Below are 19,303 nucleotides of genomic sequence, written 5' to 3'. Positions count from 1 at the left end.
TTGAAGTTTGAAAATCCACTGGAAATGACGAAGGAGGTGGCTATAGAGATGGTGAATACATTGGTGGTTATCTTTGAAAATTCTATAGATTCTGGAAAGGTTCCTGCAGACTGGAATATAGCAAGTGAAACCCAGCTATTTAAGAAGGGAGGGAGAGAGAAAATGGAGAATTACAGACCTGTTAGCTTGACATTAGTAGCTGGGAAAATGTTAGATCTATTATAAAGGATGTGATAACTAGGCACTTCGATGTGACACAAATCTAACACAAATGTTAGAAGCTATCATTAAGGATGTTATGGCAGGGCACTTAGAAAAATTGAAGGCAATTAGACAGGGTCAACATGGCTTTTTTTAAGTCCTAATAATGGTTTTATTTAATTTGAAGTATTATTCATTCATTTACAATGGAATGCTGATCCAACACAGGGTAGAGTTCAGACATTATATCCAATCAGGCTTCTTCGGTCAATGACCTTGCCAATGTAAAACCACATCACAATTTCTGTGGCCACAGGCGTGTTCCTCAGGGCATCATTTATAGTTATTTATTTGTAACTCCCAGCCTTAAATGATGCCACAAGACTCTTGAAGCTTTCAACAGCCACAGGGATTTCTCCAGGAGTTGGATGGGTCAGCTCCACCCGAGCATATTTCCAGAAGGTAGCCAGGCATGGTTTAGAGTAATTAGCAGCAGCCAGGACGAGCTTGGGGCCGCCGGTCACCACTTCCTGCACCAACCGCTGCTCCGCCTCCACCATCTTCACAGTGTCACCTCTGGGAAAAAGGGAAATCCTGTTTAACCAATTTATTGGAGCTCTTTGAAGGAGTCACATGTGCTGTGGATAAAGGGGAACTGGTGGATGTACTGTACTTAGATTTCCAGAAGGCATTTGATAAGGTGCCACACTAAAGGTTATTGTGGAAAATAAAAGTTCATGGTGTGGGGGGTAACATATTGGCATGGATAGAAGATTGGTACAGGAAACAGAGTTTCTTTTTCTGGTTGGCAAGATGTAACGAGTGGAGTGCTGGGACCTCAACTTTTTACAATTTATATAAATGACTTTGATGAAGGGACAGATGGTATGGTTGCTAAATTTGCTGTTGACACAAAGATAGGTAGGAAAGTAAGTTGTGAAGAGTATGTAAGGAGGCTACAAAGGAACATAGATAGGTTAAGTGAGTGGGCAAAGATCTGGCAAATGGAGTATTACGTGGGCAAATGTGAAATTGTCCATTTTGGCAGGAAGAATAAAAAATAAGCATATTATCTAAATGATGAGAGATTCCAGAGCTCAGAGATTCCGAAGAATCTGGGTGCCCTAGTGCATGAATCACAAAAGGCTCAAATGCAGGTACAGCGAATAATTAGGAAAGCTATCATTTATTATCATTTATTGTGAGGAGAATTGAATACAAAGTAGGGAGGTTATGCTTCAGTTGTACAGGGTGCTGGTGAGACCACAATCAGGAGTACTGAGTACAGTATTGGTCTCCTTTTTTAAGGAAGGATGTAAATGTGTTAGAACCAGTTCAGAGAAGGTTTGTTAGGCTAATACCGGGAAAGGGCAGGTTGTTTTATGAGGGAAGGTTGAACAGGGTAGGCTTGTATCTAATGGAGTTTAGAAGAGTAAGAGGCGACTTGACTGAAATGTTTAAGATCCTGAGGGGTCCTGACTGGGTGGATGTGGAGAGGATGTTTCCCCTTGTGGGAGAATTTAGAACTAGGGGTCACTGTTTAAATATAAGGGGTCGCTCATTTAAGACAGAGATGAGGAGAAATTTTTCTCTGAGGGTTGAGAGTCTTTGGAACTCTCTTTGTCAAAAGGCAGTAGTAGTAGAGTCTTTGAACATTTTTAAGGCAGAACTAGATAGATTCTTGATTAACAAGGGGTGAAAGATTATTGGGGGGGAGGCAGCAATGTAGCGTTGAGGCTACAATCAGATCAGCCATGATCTTATTCAATGGTGGAGCAGGCTCAAAGGTTTGAGTGGCCTAATCCTCCTAATTCACACGTTCATATGGAAAATAATGATACAATTGGGCACAGTCAACATGGATTTATGAAAGCGAAATCATGTTTGACAAACCTGTTAAGAGTTTTTTTGAGGATGTTACTTGTAGCATAAATAAAGGAGAACCAATGGATGTGGTGTATTTGGATTTTCAGAAAGTTTTTGATAAGGTCCCACACAGGAAGTTAGTAAACAAAATTAGTGCATATGGGACTGGGGGTAATATACTGGTATGGATTGAGAATTGGTTAACAGATGGAAAACAGCTTAGGAATAAACAGGTAATTCTCAGGATGGCAGGTTGTTCCTAGTGGAGTATCGCAAGGATCAGTGCTGGGGTCACAGCTGTTCACAATCTATATAAATTATTTGGACATGGGACCAAATGTAATATTTCCAAATTTGCTGATGACACAAAACTAGGTGGGAATGTAAATTGTGAGGAGGATGCAAGGAGGCTTCAAGGGGACTTGGACAGGCTACGTGAATGGCAGATGGAATATAATGTGAATAAGTGTAAAGTTATTCACTTTGGTAGAAAAAATAGAAAGGCAGAGTATTCCTTAAATGGTGAGAGGTTGGTAAATGTTAAGCTAGCATGCAGATTCAGCAAGCAATTAGGAAGGCAAATGGTATGTTGGCCTTCATCGCGAGGGGGCTCGAGTACAGGAGTAAAGATGTCTTGCTGCAACTGTATAGGGCTTAGGTGAGATTGCACCTAGACTATTGTGTACAGCTTTATATAGAAATAAGAAATAGGAACAGGAATAGACCATCCGGCCCCTTGAGCCTGCTCCGCCATTCAATAAGATCATGGCTGATCTGCTGGTGTTTTGAGTTACACATTCCCATTTATCCCTGATAACCTTTGATTCCCTTGTCTAACAAGAATCTGTCTACTCTGCCTTAAAAATATTCAATGACCCCGCTTCCATCGCCTTCTGAGGCAGAGTTCCAAAGTCACACAACCCTCAGAGAAAATATTTCTCCTCATTTCTGACCTAAAACAGTGATTTTAAAACAGTGCCCCCTAGTTCTGAGCTCACCCATAACAGGATACATCCATTCCACGTCCACCTTGTCAAGGCTGTTCAGGATCTTGTGTACTTCAATCAAATCACCCCTCGCTCTTCTAAGCTCCAGTAGAAACAAGCACAGTCTGTCCAACCTTTCCTCATAAGACAACCTGCTCATTCCAGGTATACATCTAGTAAAATTCCTCTGAACCACCTCCAATGCATTTACATCCTTTCTTAAATAAGGAGACCAAAACTGCACACAGTATTCGAGATGCGGCCTCACCAATGCCCTCTATAACTGAAGCATAACATCCTTTTATGATCAATTCCTCTTGTAATAAAGGATAGCATTCCATAAGCCTTCTTAATTACTTGCTGTACCTGCATACTAACTTTTTGTGACTCATTTACTAGAACATCTAGATCCCTCTGCACCTCAGAATTTTGCAGTCGTTCTCCATTTAAGTAATACTCTGCTTTTTTATTCTTCCTGCCAAAGTAAACGACTTCATATTTTCCCACATTAAACTCCATTTGCCAGCTCTTTGACCCACTCCTCTCTTTCAAACTGGATGTAAAAATCAATCATATTGTGGTCGCTGCTACCTAGGAGTGCCTTTACTCTGAGGTTATTAATTAGTCCTATCACATTACACAATACTAAGTCTAATATAACCTTCTCTCTGGTTGCTTCCAGAACATGCTGCTCTAAGAAACTATCTCAAAAGCATTCTAAGAACTCTTCGTCCAGGCTACTACTGCCAATCTGATTTTTCCAGTTTATATTTCCAGTTTGGATATGCACCTTAAGTGCTGTTAGCTGCAGGGCTATGGGCTGGGTGCAGGAAGGTGGGATTTGAAAGGGCACCTGGGTGTCCTCGGGCTGGCATGGACAAGATGGCCTCCTTCTGTGCTGTAACTTTTCTATGGTTCTGTATGTAGATTAAAATCACCCATGATTATTGCTATCCCTTTATCACAAGCACACAATATTTCCTCTAGAATACTTTGTCCTATCCTGTGGCTACTGTTAGGGGCCTATAGACCACTCCCACTTCTCCCCTATCCCTCATCTCCCCCCAAATCGATTCTACATCCTGATCTCCTGAACCAATGCCCTCTTTGATTAACAGTGCTACCCCTCCATCTTTACCTAGCTTCCTATTCTTCTTGAATGTCATGTACCCCTTAATATTCAGGACCCAATCCTTGTCGTCCTGCAGCCATGTCTCCTTAATTGCTATCAGATCATATTTATTTACTTCAATGTGGGCCATCAATTCGTTTACTTTGTTATGAATGCTATGTGCATTCAGATAGAGAGCCTTCAGTTTTGTCTTTTTGTTACCTTTGTTGTGGTAGCTTTGACAAACGGACCACAGGAGGCTCAGGTACAGGTTACGATCGTTTATTCAAACAATTGCAAGGAGAGAGCCACCTCAAAGCAGTTTGAGGTAGGACTCTGCTAAATTACAAGTGTTCAGCATATTTATACATTACTGATCACGTACTAAGGACATTGTTCAAATTCCAATCCTGTCAGCATATAGGTTTACATTAAACAGATATCTCTGGTGTCAGGTACATGCATCGTACATACCTCTTTTCACCCAGGCAGAGACCTTCCCTCCTATCTAAGCTGGGACCATCTGTCCTTTCTTTATCTATTGAAAAGCACGCTCAAGTTTATTTGTTTTCCAACCTAAGTCTCCAGTCTGACTCCCAGGACACCTAATCTAACTTATTTTCATTCCTTTATGTCCAGCCTGGCTCCCAGGACCTTGCTGGTAATTGCAGGCCCTGAGGATGCATAAGGTTCATCTGGTAATCTTTTAACTGTTAATGTACTTGTTGGCACTGGCTGCCTGGAGATTCTAAGTAATTCCCTTACACTAGATTCTTACTGTATTCCCCCTAACACCTTTGTAACATCTAGTCTTGACTGTTGGTGTATTCTTAGGTTTTTTCTCTGTCCCTTCCTGCCATTCTTTGACCCTTATTTCTCATATTTCTATTTTGCTCTCCTGTCTTGACTCTACGTCTAGAATTCTATCTCTTGAATTGCTACCTCTACTCAAGCCTGATCCCTCCTTATCCTTATCTAAGGAAGGATATACTTTCCCTGGAGGGAGTACGACAGAGGTTCACCAAACTAATTCCTGAGATGACACGATTGTCTTATGACAATCCGTACTGTTCTGGTACAGTTGTTTAACACAGAGTCGCACCAAATTCCTCTCGCTATTAGCACAATTAAATCATTTATTTTTAACAGGTTGGCTGGCATCTGTTACAATAGCCTAGAATAATTTGGTGTGTGAGCGCATTCATATGAGAACAGGAGTAATCATTTGTAGCCTATAATGTGCAAGACAACTTAGCATCAACCTTGAAGATGTAATTGAATTGCTCATCTTATTGTTGGTTACTCCCTTGTGAAGACTTTGCATGTGGGAACTTTGCCAGACAATCTGGAGGTGGATCCCAAGACTGGAGATGTGTGGATTGGATGCTGTCCCATTTGTTGGAAACTATTCTTCTACAATCCTGAATATACCCCAGGATCTGAGGTTTGTTACTTAAAATTTTGAGGAAAAATGCAACTCTTTCTTTTTGAAATTAGTTGAATTCAGGACTGCTGCAACAATCAGGCAAACTAGGTGGTTGCCTTGAGTGACAAAATTGCAGGGGTGGGGGCGGTGGGGGGTGGGGGTGGGGGGGGGGGGTGGAGTTGGTGGTGGGGTGCAATAACAGTGAACTATTCATGAAACTCATGTGTGAGAAATTTCTGCCAAATGATGGATTTTGGACATAGGGGATTTGGAAATCTGCCATTGGCATCTTCTTTTCCAAACTCCAGACCTGAAGAGACCTGCTCCAAAAAACAAAATCTAAACTGTTGGTTTCACCTACAGTTGCTGCGGATAGGAACTGCTGCTTCCAACCTTTGGGCAGCTTTATGGTTTTCTGGTGATCTTTAAGAAAAAAATCAGAACTGTTAAACTGACAGTTGCTGAGAGTTGGAACTGACTGCAGAACATTGATTGGAAGAGCAGGGAGCACGGGAAAGACAGACCTGCTTCTCCAACCTCAGATTCCATTTCTCCCATGCTGACTGGTCCAGCTTCTCCAATACAGGTTCCCTCTTTCCTGATCTTGCTGCTTCTTCAGAGACAGAACCTATGATTGGAGGAGCAGCAAAGGAGGGAGGAAACCCTTCATTTTATTCGTTCATGGGATGTGGGCTTCGCTGGCTAGGCCAGCATTTATTGCCCATCCCTAGTTGCCCTTGAGAGAGTGATGCTGCGCTGCCTTCTTGAACCTCTGCAGTCTGTATAGTGTAGGTACACCCACAGTGCTGTTCAGAAGGGTGTTCCAGGATTTCGACCCAGCACCAGTGAAGGAACGGCGATATATTTCAAAGTCAGGATGGTGAGAGACTTAGAGGGGAACTTCCAGGTGGTGACATTCCCATCTATCTGCTGCCCTTGTCTTTTTAGGTGGTAGTGGCTATGGGTTTGGAAGGTGCTGTTGAAGCAGCCTTGGTGAATTCCTGGAGTGCATCTTGTGGATGGTACACACTGCTGCTACTGTGCATCAATGGTGGAGGGAGTGAATGTTTGTTGATGGGGTACCAATCAAGCGGGCTGCTTTTTCCTGGATGATGTCAAGCTTCTTGAGTGTTGTGGGAGTTGTACTCATCCGGGCAAATGGGGAGTATTCCTTCACACTCCTGACTTGTGCCCTGGAGATGGTGGACAGGCTTTGGGGAGTGAGGAGGTGAGTTATTCATGCAGGATTCCTAGGGTAAAAATTTTTTCTTCAGCGGACAGGCACATGCCTGACCCGACCAAGCGTAAAATGACGCGCGATGACATTGGGCAAGTGTCCCGATGTCATCAGCGTGCCTGCCAACAATTAAAAGGCCTATTAAGGCCATTAAAAAGTCAATTAAAATTAATTTTTTGCTGTCCATCCAACCTTATGACTGGCGGGCAGACGAAAATGCCAAGCTGCCTTTGCACTTTTTTGGAAATCTCATCCATGGGTGCGATGAGGTTTCCAAAAGCAAATAATAATAAAATATAAACTTTATTTTTTCATTAATAACATGTCCCTGCTTGTGTGACAGAGTCACATGAGGGGACATGTTTCATCACATTTTTATTTTTTAAATTATTTTTTTTTCATATACCTCAGGGAGATTATGTAGCGCTCACTTGTGCAGGTGGCACTCGCCCGGCTCGCACAACCTCCACCCCTACCCCCCCGCCATTCCCCTCTCATAGGCAGCGCTGCCGCTTTTGTGGACCTTCGGTGCGTCCTGCCAATTTGGCCCGCCAGTGTGAAATTGCCTTCTGGGCCCGATCGCGGGCGGCGGTTGGCTTCCTGACTGCACCCCCCCACCCACTGAGCCTGCACGCCAAGAGCAAAATTCTGTTCCTAGTCTCTGACCTGCTCTTGTAGCCACAGTATTTATATGGCTAGTCCAGTTCTGTTTCCGGTCAATGGTAATCCCCAGGGTGGTGATAGTGGGGGATTCAGTGATGGTAATGCCATTGAACGTCAAGGGGCGATGGTTAGATTCTCTCTTGTTGGAGATGGTCATTGCCTGGCACTTGTGTGGCACAAATGTTACTTGCCACTCGACAGCCCAAGCCTGAATATTGTCCAGGTCTTGCTGCATCTTGACATGGACTGCTTCAGTATCTGAGGAGTCGCGAATGGTGCCGAACATTGTGCAATCATCAGCAAACATCCCCACTTCTGACAATATGATGGAAGGAAGGTCATTGATGAAGTAGCTGAAGATGGTTAGACCTAGGACACTACCCTGAGGAACTCCTGCAGTGATGTCCTGGAACTGAGATGATCGACCTCAAACAACCACAATCATCTTCCTTTGTGCTGGGTATGACTCCAACCAGTGGAGAGTTTTCCCCCTGATTCCCATTGACTCCAGTTTTGTTAGGGCTTGTTGATGCCACACTCGGTCAGATGTGGCCTTGATGTCAAGGGCAGTCACTCTCACCTCACCTCGGGAGTTCAGCTCTTTTGTCCATGTTTGAACCAAGGTTGTAATGAAGTCAGAGACTGAGTAGCCCTGGCAGAACCCAAACTAGGTGTCAGTGAGCAGGTTATTGCTAAGCAAGTGCCGCTTGATAGCACTTTTGATGACCCCTTCCATTACTTTACTGATGATCGACAGTAGACTGATGGGATGGTAATTGGCCAGGTTGAATTTGTCCTGCTTTTCATGTACAGGATATACCTGGGCATTTTTCACATAGTTGGGTTGATGCCAGTGTTGTAGCTGTACTGGAACAGCTTGGCTAGGGGCGTGGCAAGTTCTGGAGCACAAGTCTTCAGTACTATTGCTGGAATATTGTCAGGGCCCATAGCCTTTGCACTATCCAGTGCCTTCAGCCATTTCTTGATATCACGTGGAGTGAATCGAATTGGCTGAAGACTGGCATCTGTAATGCTGGGGACCTCCAGAGGAGGCCGAGATGGACTATTGACTCGGCACTTCTGGCTGAAGATTGTAGCAAATGCTTGTCATTTCCACTAATGTGCTGGGCTCCCCCATTATTGAGGGTGGGGATATTTGTGGAGCCTCCTCCTCCAGTGAGTTGTTTAATTGCAGGACTGCAGAGCTTAGATCTGATCCGTTGGTTGTGGGATTGCTTAGCTCTATACTTTCTGCTTACATTGTTTGGCACACAAGTAGTCCTGTGTTATAGCTTCACCAGGTTGACACCCCATTTTTAGGCATGCCCTCCTGTTCACTGAACCAGGCTTGATGGTAATGGTAGAGTGGGGGATATGCTGGGTCATGAGGTTACTGATTGTGTTCAAGTACAATTCTGTTACTGTTGATGGCTCATAGTGCCTCATGGATGCCCAGTCTTAAGTTGCTAGATCTGTTCGAAATCTATCCCATTTAGCACGGCGGTAGTGCCATACAACATGATGGAGGCTATCCTCAATGTGGAGACGGGACTTCGATTCCACAATGGCTGTGTGGTGGTCACTCCTACCGATACTGTCATGGACAGATGCATCTGTGGCAGGCAGGTTGGTGAGGCTGAGGTATGCTTTTCCATCACCACCTGCCACAGACCCAGCTTGGCCAATAGTGGTGCTAATGAGCCACGCTTGGCTGATGGACATTGAAGTCCCCCACCCAGGGTACATTCTGCACCCTTGCCACCCTCAGTGCTTCCTCCAAGTGGTGTTCAACATGGAGGAGCACTGATTCATCATGTTTGACCTGATGCCATGAGACTTCATGGGGTCCGGAGTCGATGTTGAGAGCAACTCCCTCCCAATTGTATACCACTGTGCCATCACCTCTGCTGGATGGTGATGGTGTCTGGAGCATAGTCTGTAAGGTATGATTCTGAGGATGACTATGTCAGGCTGTTGCTTGACTAGTCTGTGAGACAGCTCTCCCAATTTTGGCACTAAGCCCCAGATATTAGGAGGACTTTGCAGGGTAGACAGGGCTGAGTTTGTCGTTTCGGTGTCTGGGTAGATGCCGGGTTTTTTGAGACTTTGTAGTGATTTTGTAGCAGTTTGATCTGGAGTCACATGTCGGCCAGACCAGATAAGGATGGTAAATTTCCTTCCCTTACAACAATCGACAATGGTTTTATGGTCATCATTATACTTTTAATTCCAGATTTTTATTGAATTAAAATTCCACTATCTGCTATGGCGGGATTTGAATCCAGGCTCCCAAAGAATTACCTGGACCTCTGGATTGTCCAGCGACAATACCACTATCCCATCACCTCCGCTGTCATTGGAGGTTGATGAGCAGTTATTCTGGCTGGTCCTGCTGTTAACATGCAGGAGACTTTTGGCTGCACCATCATCCATCACTTTGATCAGATCACAAACAGCCAGTTTCACCCAGTTGACATCCTCCATAGTGCCAACGAATAAGAGCTGAATAAGAAAAAAAAGGAGGCAAGGGACAGGACAAAACCAAGAACCGACTGGGATGAGGTAGGAGTCTGTACCGGAGCAGCTGTTGCTCTGGATGCACAGGGCTATGTTTAAAAGTGGGAATCTGGCCCGACATTTTAATGGTAACACCCTTCGACTCTTCTCTCAATTTAAGAGGATCAAGTGATATTTAAAATTGTAAGTGAGGGATGCTATACTGTTGGGGAATATGGTCCCTCATTCCAGTGTTGCATCAAACAAACTTTAATGTTTTGATTCTTGACTGCAGCATATGATTGTAAATCCAGATTTTTTTTTCTATAATAATGTACAATGCTCATTTTCAGAAGTTAATTGTGGGCCAGGGAGGGAGGGGGGGATCAGCGTGGATTGGTGGTGGTGGAGGCTGAAGGTTTGCCTACAGCACCTAATACTCTTGCACTGGCCCTGGTTGAATTGCTTTAATTTTAAATTGTTGTTAATCAGTTGCTGGACTGGTAGCACCTGTCATGCTGAACAGTTCAATTTACTTATAGTTGAATGCCTGCTTGTGTAGCCTATACATATTAAAGTAAAACTTGTACTAAGAACTCGTCTCTGAAGTTGTTAGTTGTCTTAATGTGTTTGAAACAGCGCACTGATTTTGTTTGAAAAATATAGAATATTTGCATAAATGTAATTATTGAAATAGACAGGGCATTGCAAATGTACATCTGTTTTTTTTTAAAGGCTCAGTTTTGAATAAAGATTTTTTAGATGGATGAAAATAGGGCCAAGAGCAAGTAGTGTATGTGGGGGTAAGTTTTAAATAAGGGCCCAAGAGTTAACAATTAATTCTATTTCATAAAGTTTTAGCTACATTGAAATCATTGAAAACTGACTTTGGACTGAAGAAAACAATATGTACTCAACCAGAAAGGCTGTTTGCTTCAGTTAGGTTTATGTCATCACCTGGAAAAAAAAGGCATTTGTTTGGGTTAGCTAGAATGTTTTAATAGTTGCACTGAATACGTAAACTTCTCTCTCTTTACACACAGGTAATCAGAATTGAAAACATTCTCTCTAAGGACCCAAAAGTGACCCAAGTGTATGTGAGCAACGACTCTGTTCTCCAAGGCTCATCAGTTGCAATTGTTTATGAAGAAAAATTGCTTATAGGCACAGTCTTCCACAAAGCTCTTCACTGTGAGCTTGGCTCATAACCATAGGTTGATGCGTGCTTTCACAGTCATTAAAGACCTGTCTGTTCAGGCAGTGAATAAAAAGTTTTTGTAATTCTTCTTATTCTTAAACAATGATTTTAATGGTGGTTTTATTTTATCTACAATGGTAATAAATTGTGATATAAATGTTTTTAGTAAAGTATTCCATTGCAATTGGAGATAGTTCTGAAAGGAGATCTTAAATTGGTTTTTAAAATAAGGCTACTTCCAATGCATTCTGTTGTAGTGGAAGAAAACTCTTATTAGATATATTTGTGCAGGTGGTATTGAAAATGCCACACATTTTTCTCCATTTCCAGTCTATCATTTGAGCAAGTGCAAAGATCTCATGGACTTGTCACGAGGATTGGGACCATCCGATCAGTAGCCTCTGCCATTTCCATCTCTCTAAAGCTCCTCCTATCCTAGCCCTGAACTTGTCTTTTTTCTCCCTTCATGCCCTTGCAAACCCATGTCCACCCAACTTCCCTTCATGGCTCCCATGTTAGCTGATATTAACGATTTTATTTGTTCAGATACTGTTCCCCTCTTCAAATTTGCTGTTATTATCCCATTCCTTAAAAAAACCCTTGATCCCTTTGTCCTTACAAACTACCACCCCATCACCAACATCTTTTCCTGTTAAGTCTTTGGAAAGCGACAAAACATTCAAACCCATGCCCATCTTTCCTGGAACTCTTGTCTGAATTACTCCAGTTAGGTTTCTGCCCCTGCAGCAATTCCAAAATGGCTCAAAGTCACAAATGACATCTTATGTGACTGTGACAAAGGTAAACTTTCCCCCCCTCTTCCTTGACTGGCTGCAGCCTTTTACATAGTTAATCACACCATCTTTCCCCAACACTGCCATCCATCTGGGTACCAGTTTTATCTCTCTAATCTTAGCCAAAGAATCACCTGCAATGGCTTCTCTTCCTGGTCCCACAGCTGCCTGTTAGTCCCTGTGGATCTATCGTTGGTTCTTTCCTATTTCTTATTTAAGTGCCGCCCCTTAGTAACATCATCCAACAAAACTGTCTGTTTCCACATGTATACTGATGACACCCAGCTCTACCTTGCCACCACCTCTCTTGACCTCCTTCACTGTCTGTTTCTAATTTATCAGACTGCTTGTCTGACATTCAGTACTGGATGAGCAGAAATTTCCTCCAATTAAATATTGGGACCAAAGCCAGAAACCCAACTTCCCTGCCACCAACTCCATCCCTCTCCCTGGTAACTGGTTGAACCAGACTGATGGAATTTTGGTTCCATATTTGACCCTGAGATGTGCTTCTGACCAAAAATCCTGGGGCAACAATAAAACCGCCCATTTCCACATATGTTAAATCACCTGACTCCTCCTTGCTACCCCTCCCCCCACCCCTACTGCTTCAGTTCATCTGCTGCCAAATCTTTGGCTTAACTCCAACGCACTCCTGGCTGTTCTCCCACATTCTACCCTCTGTAAACTTATGGTGATTCCAAAACTCTGCTGCTCCTGTCCCAACTCAAGCAAAGTCCCATTCACCTGCTAGCCATGTGTTGGCTGACATTTTCTGCTGGTTAAGCAAAGTCCCATTCACCTGCTAGCCATGTGTTGGCTGACATTTTCTGCTGGTTAAGCAAAGCCTTTAAAAGAAAAAAAAGCCCTTGTTTTCAAACACCTTATTTCTCCCTATCTCTGCAATTTCCTTCAGCTCAGTATCGCTCAGATATCTGCACTACTCTTAATTCTGGCCTCTCGAGTATCCTGATTTTAATTGCTTCAACTGCCTGGGCCCTAGGCTCTGGAATGCACTCCCTTAAAGCTCTCTACCTCACTTTCTTCCATAAGAGGCTCTTAAATCCTACATTTTTGACCAAGCTTTAGGTCATCTGTCTTTTCTTCCTACATGGCTTGGTGTCAGCTTATTTTATAATGGTTCTGTGAAGCACCTTGGGATGTTTTAATACATTAAAAATGCTACAGAAGTACAAGTTATGTTGCTGCTGCATGAAAGGTACTGATGGCATTGCCCTCATCTTAACTATGAGTTGGTCAGCAGTTTAGATATTTGAGGTTCATTTAAAAACAAATTATATAAATAGCCCTTTTATTAAATTTACAGTTACAGATAATTACAGACACAATTTTGTCTTGGTAAGTCAGTATTTTTTTTTTAAACGGAAAGTGTAATTATTTAGACCAGGCAGAAGCTATTACATCATTAGAAACAAAAACAAAAATAGCTGGAAAAACCCAGCAGGTCTGACAGCATTTGCGGAGAGGAATACAGATAACGTTTTGAGTCCGTATGACTCTTCATCTGAACTAAGGAAAATTAGAAATGAGGTGAAATATAAGCTGTTTGAGGGGGGGGTGGGACAGGTAGAGCTGGATAAAGAGCCAGTGATAGGTGGAGGCAAAGAAGAGATTGCCAAAGATGTCATAGTCAAAAGGACAAAGGGGTGTTGACGGTGGTGATATTAGCTAAGGAATGTGCTAATGGTGACATTAAGGGTAGAAAGCAGGACGAGCAAGGTACAGATAGCCCTAGTGGAGGTGGGGTGGGGGGGAAGGGGTCGAAATAGGCTAAAAAGTGGAGATAAAACAATGGATGGAAATAAATTTAAAAATAATAGAAATAGGTGGGAAAAGAAAAATATATAAATTTTTTTTTTAAATTATGAATTATTGGAAGGGGGATCAGAAAGGGGGTGGGGATGGAGGAGAGAGTTCATGATCTGAAGTTGTTGAACTCAATGTTAAGTCCTGAAGGCTGTAGAGTGCTTAGTCGGAAGATGAGGTGCTGTTCCTCCAGTTTGCGTTGAGCTTCACTGGAACAATGCAGCAGGTCAAGGATGGACAGGCGGGCATGAAAGCAGGGTGGTGTGTTGAAATGGCGAGCGACAGGGAGATCTGGGTCATGGTTGCGGACAGACCGAAGGTGTTCCGGAAAGCGGTCACCCAGTCTGCGTTGGTCTCCAATGTAGAGGAGACCGCATTGGGAGCAGCGAATGCAGTAGAGTAAATTGAGGGCAGTGCAAGTGAAGTGCTGCTTCACTTGAAAGGATTGTTTGGGCCCTAGGATGGTGAGGAGGAGGGAACTAAAGGGGCAGGTGTTGCACCTTCTGCAATTGCATGGGAAGGTGCCATGGGAGGGGGTTGAGGTGTAGGGGGTGATGGAGGAATGGGCCAGGGTGTCCCTGAGGGAACGATCCCTGCGGAATGTCAACGGGGGGGTGAAGGGAAGATGTGTTTGGTGGTGGCATCATGCTGGAGTTGGCGGAAATGGCAGAGGATGATCCTTTGAATGCAGAGGCTGGTGGGGTGATAAGTGAGAACAAGGGGACCCTATCATGGTTCTGGGAGGGAGAGGAAGGTGTGAGGGCAGATGCGCGGGAGATGGGCCGGACATGGTTGAGGGCCCTGTCAACCACCGTGGGTGGAAAACCTCGGTTAAGGAAGACATGTCAGAGGAACTGTTTTGGAAAGTGGCATCATCAGAACAGATGCGACGGAGACGAAGGAACTGAGAGAATGGGATGGAGTCCTTACAGGAAGCGGGGTGTGAGGAGCTGTAGTCGAGGTAGCTGTGGGAGTCAGTAGGCTTGTAATGAATATTGGTGGACAGTCTATCACCAGAAATTGAGACAGAGGGGTCAAGGAAGGGAAGGGAAGTGTCAGTGATGGACCGTGTGAAAATGATGGAGGGGTGGAAATCGGAAGCAAAGTTAATAAATTTTTCCAGGTCCAGACGAGAGCATGAAGCAGCACCGAAGCAGTCATCGATGTACCGGAGAAGAGTTGTGGGAGGGGGCTGGAGTAGGACTGGAACAAGGAATGTTCCACATACACAATAAAGGGACAGGCATAACTGGGGCTCATGTGGGTGCCCATAGCCACACCTTTTATTTGGAGGAAGTGAGATGAGTTTAAGGAGAAATTGTTCAGTGAGAGAACAAGTTCAGCCAGACGGAGGAAAGTGGTGGTGGATGGGGATTGTTTGGGCCTCTATTCGAGGAAGAAGTGGAGAGCCCTCAGACCATCTCGGTGGGGATGGAGGTGTAGAGGGATTGGACGTCCATGGTGAAGAGGAGGCAGTTGGGGCCAAGGAACTGGAAATTGTTGATATGATGTAGGGTATCAGGGGAATTGTGGATGAAGGTGGGAAGAGACTGGACAAGGGGAGAGAGAATGGAGTCAAGATAGCAAGAAACGAGTCCGTGGGGCATAAACAGGCTGACATGATCGGTCTGCCAGGACAGTCCTGTTTGTGGATTTTGGGTAGAAGATAGAAGCGGGCCGTCCGAGGTTGGGAGACTATGAGGTTGGAAGCTGTGGAGGGAAGACCTCCAGAGGAGATGAGGTCAGTGGCAGTCCTGGAAACAATGGCTTGATGTTCAGTGTTGGGGTCATGGTCCAGGGGGAGGTATGAGGAAGTGTCTGTGAGTTGACACTTAGCCTCTGCGAGGTAGAGGTCAGTGCGCCAGACAACAACAGCACCACCCTTGTCAGCAGGTTTGATGACAATGTCATAGTTGGACCTGCGAGAAGGGAGTGCGGCAAGTTCAGAAAGAGGCAGGTTAGAGTGGGTGAGAGGAGCAGAGAAATTGAGATGACTGATGTCACGCTGACAGTTCTCAATGAAAAGATCAAGAGGAGGTAAGAATCCAGAGAGAGGGGTCCAGGTGGAGGGAGAATATTGGATGCAGGTAAAAGGATCCATTGAACGGGGAGAGGACTCCTGCCCAAAGAAGTGAACACGGAAACGAAGGCGGCGGAAGAAGAGTTCAGCATCATGCTGAGCCCGAAATTCAATGAGTTGAGGGCTTAAGGGTATGAAACTGAGTCCTTTGCTGAGTACTGAACGTTCAGCATCAGAGAGGGGAAGGTCAGGGTGTATGGTGAATACACAGCCGGGGCTGGGATTGGGTCAGAAGGACAGTTATTAGGATAGTCTGATAGGAGACCATAAGGCATAGGGGCAGAAGTAGGCCATTCAGCCCATCGAGTCTGCTCCACCACTCATTGAGATCATGGCTGATCTGATAATTCTCAATTCCACATTCCTGCCTTGTCCCCATAACCCTTGATTCCCTTACTGATTAAAAATCTATCTCAGCCTTGAATATACTTAATGACCCAGCCTCTACAGTAAAGAATTCCACAAATTTACTACCCTCTGAGAGAAGAAATTCTTCCTCATCTGTCTTAAATGCGTAACCCCTTACTCTGAGATTAAGCCCTCGGGTCCTGGACTCTCCCACAAGGGAAAACAACCTCTCAGCATTTACCCTGCCAAGTCCCCTATGAATCTGATATGTTTCAATAAGGTCACCTCTCATTTTTCTAAACTCCAATGAGTACAGGCCCAACCTACTCAACCTCTCCTCATAAGAAAATCCCTCCATCCCTGGGGTCAACTTGGTGAACCTTCTCTGGAACCTTCAATGCCAGTATATCTTTCCTTAGAAAACTGTTAGGTGTGGTCTAACTAGTGGCTTGTATAGTTTTATCAAGACTTCCCTATTTTTATACTCAATTCCCTTTGAAATAAAGGCCAATATTTCCATTTTGCCTTCCCTATTTCCTGCCGAATTTGTATGTTAGCTTCTTGGGATTCATGCACGAGGACTCCCAAATCCCTCTGTGTTGTAGCTTTCTGCAGTCTTTCTCCATGTAAATTATTCAGCTCCTCTATTCTTCCAGCCAAAATTCATAACCTCACATTTTCCTACATTATATTCCATCTGCCAAGTTTTTGCCCACTCACTTTACCTGTTTATATCCCTCTGAAAACTGTCATCCTCACCACCTATTTTTGTGTCATCCGCAAACTTGGCGATAGTACATTCACTTCCCTCATCCAAGTCATTAATATATATTGTAAATAATTGTGGCCCCAGCACTGATCCATGTGACAGTCCACTAATTACAGGTTGCCATCCTGAAAATGCCCCCCTTAACCCAACTCTGCCTTCTATTAGTTAGCCAATCCTCTATCCTCTATCCATACTACCCCCAACACCATGGGCTCTTATCTTAAGTAGCCTTATGTGTGGTACCTTATCGAATGCCTTTTGGAAATCCAAATATATTACATTTACTAGTTCCGCTTTATCTGTCCTGCTTGTTACCACCTCAGAAAATTTGAATAAATTTGTCAGGCATGATTTCCCCTTTATGAAACCATGTTGACTCTGCCTGATTATATTATGCATTTCTAAATGCTCTGCTGTTACATCCTTTATAATGGACTCTTAACATTTTGCCAATGATGAATGTTGTTAACTGGCCTATGGTTACCCATTTTTTGTCTTCCTTTTTGAATAAGAGCGTTACATTGGCATTTTCCAATCCTCTGGGACTTTTCCAGAATCTAAGGATTCTTGGAAGATTACTACCATTGCATCCACTATCTCTGCAGCTACTTCCTTTAATATCCCAGGATGCAACCCATCAGGTCCAGGGAATGTATCGGTCTTTAGCCCCATTAGTTTCCCTAGTACTTTTTTTCTAGTGATAGTTATTGTATTTATTTCCTCCCCCTTTTCCCCTTGATTATTTAGTATTTTTGGAATGCTATTAGTGTCTTCTACTGTGAAGACTGATGTAAAGAATTTGTTCAACTCCTCCGTCATTTCTTGGTTCCCCATTATTATTTCCCCAGCTTCATTCTCTAAGGGGCCTATGTTCACTTTGGCGTCTCTCTCCCTTTTTATATATTTAAAGAAACTCTTACCGTCCTTTTTTATATTCCTTGCTAGTTCACTCTCAAAGTTTATTTTCTCCCTCTTCATTTTTGTTCGGTCATCTTTTGTTGGTATTTAAAACTTTCCCAATCCTCTGGCTTGCCACTAAACTTTGCCACATTGTATGTTTTTCTTTCACTTTGATACTATCCTTAACTTCCTTGGTTAACCATGGTTGGTTTATCCCCTTCCTAGAATCCTCCTTCCTCACTGGGATATATCTTTGTTGTGAGTCATGAAATATTTTCTTAAACGTCTGCCATTGTTCATCAACCGTCTTTCCTGTTAAAGTCCTTTCCCAATCCACTCCAGCCAACTCTGCCCTCATTCCTTTGTAATTACCCTTATTTAAGTTTAGCACAGTTATTTCCGACCCAAGTTTCTCTCTCAAATTGAATTCTACCATGTTATGGTCACTGTTTCCTCAGGGATCTTTTACTAAAGATTTTTATTAAACCTGCCTCATTACACATTAAAAGGTCCAATATAGCCTGATCCCTGTTTGGATCCACAATATAATGTTCTAGGAAACTGTCCCGAATACACTATGAATTCTTGCTTGTGGCTACCTCTGCCAATTTGATTTTCCCAATCTACAGGATTAAAGTCACCCATGATTAATGTACTGCCTTTTTTACAATATCTCCTGATTTATTCTCTGTCCTACAGTATAGCTACTGTTAGGGGGCCTATAGACTACTCCCACCAGTGTCATCTTGATATTTCTTACCTCCACCCATATGGATTCCACATCTTCTGATCCAAGGTCATTTCTTGCCAACGTATTTATTCTATATGGTACACACAAAGCTACCCACCACCCTTTCTTGCCTGTCCTTTCAAAAAGTCACACAGTCCTGAATGTTTAGTTCCCAGCTTTGATCTCCTGGTAACCATGTCTCCGTGAATGGCTATATCATACCCATTAACCTCTATTTGTGCCGTTAATTAATTTATTTTGTTCCAAATACTATGTACATTTAAGTAAAGAACCATTAATTTTGCCTTTTTACCATTTTTTCCCCCTTTGACCCTATCTGCTACTTTTTTTAATGTTTGTACACTCTGTCCCTTCCTGTCACACTCTGGGAATCATTACCTAAATAGCTGCCCTGTAATGCTATGCTGCCATATCCTTTTGCTTTGTAAACCTACATATCCCCTCTCCAGCACCCAACCCCCCTCTATTTAGTTTAAATCCCTCTCTACAGTCCGAGTTACTTGATTTGCTAGGACACTGGTCTCAGCATGGTTGACGTGAAGCTCATCCCACCGGAACAGCTCCCTTCTACCCCAGTACTAGTACTAGTCCCCCATTAACTGAAGCCCATTCCTCCCACACCAATCTTTGAGCCATACATTTAACTCCTT

At 43.5% G+C, this 19,303-nt stretch overlaps 1 protein-coding gene across 2 annotated transcripts in view; it reads left to right on the top strand.

The window, feature by feature from the left end:
* The window catches only part of LOC144678823 (serum paraoxonase/arylesterase 2-like), a 54,966-nt gene extending 43,708 nt beyond the window's left edge, over positions 1 to 11,258 (top strand). For both annotated transcript variants that reach the window (XM_078538770.1, XM_078538771.1), the window contains 2 exons: positions 5,480 to 5,608; positions 11,030 to 11,258. In XM_078538770.1, the coding sequence (XP_078394896.1) occupies positions 5,480 to 5,608; positions 11,030 to 11,194 (294 nt within the window). In that variant the 3' untranslated portion in view covers positions 11,195 to 11,258. The remainder of the gene's footprint in view (positions 1 to 5,479; positions 5,609 to 11,029) is intronic.
* The last annotated feature ends 8,045 nt before the right edge of the window (positions 11,259 to 19,303 follow it).

Source organism: Cetorhinus maximus, chromosome 3, assembly GCF_964194155.1.
Source record: "Cetorhinus maximus chromosome 3, sCetMax3.hap1.1, whole genome shotgun sequence".
NCBI lineage: Eukaryota > Metazoa > Chordata > Chondrichthyes > Lamniformes > Cetorhinidae > Cetorhinus > Cetorhinus maximus.
The sequence above is the reverse complement of the archived record's forward strand: the minus strand, read 5'-3'. Positions and strand labels throughout refer to the sequence as shown.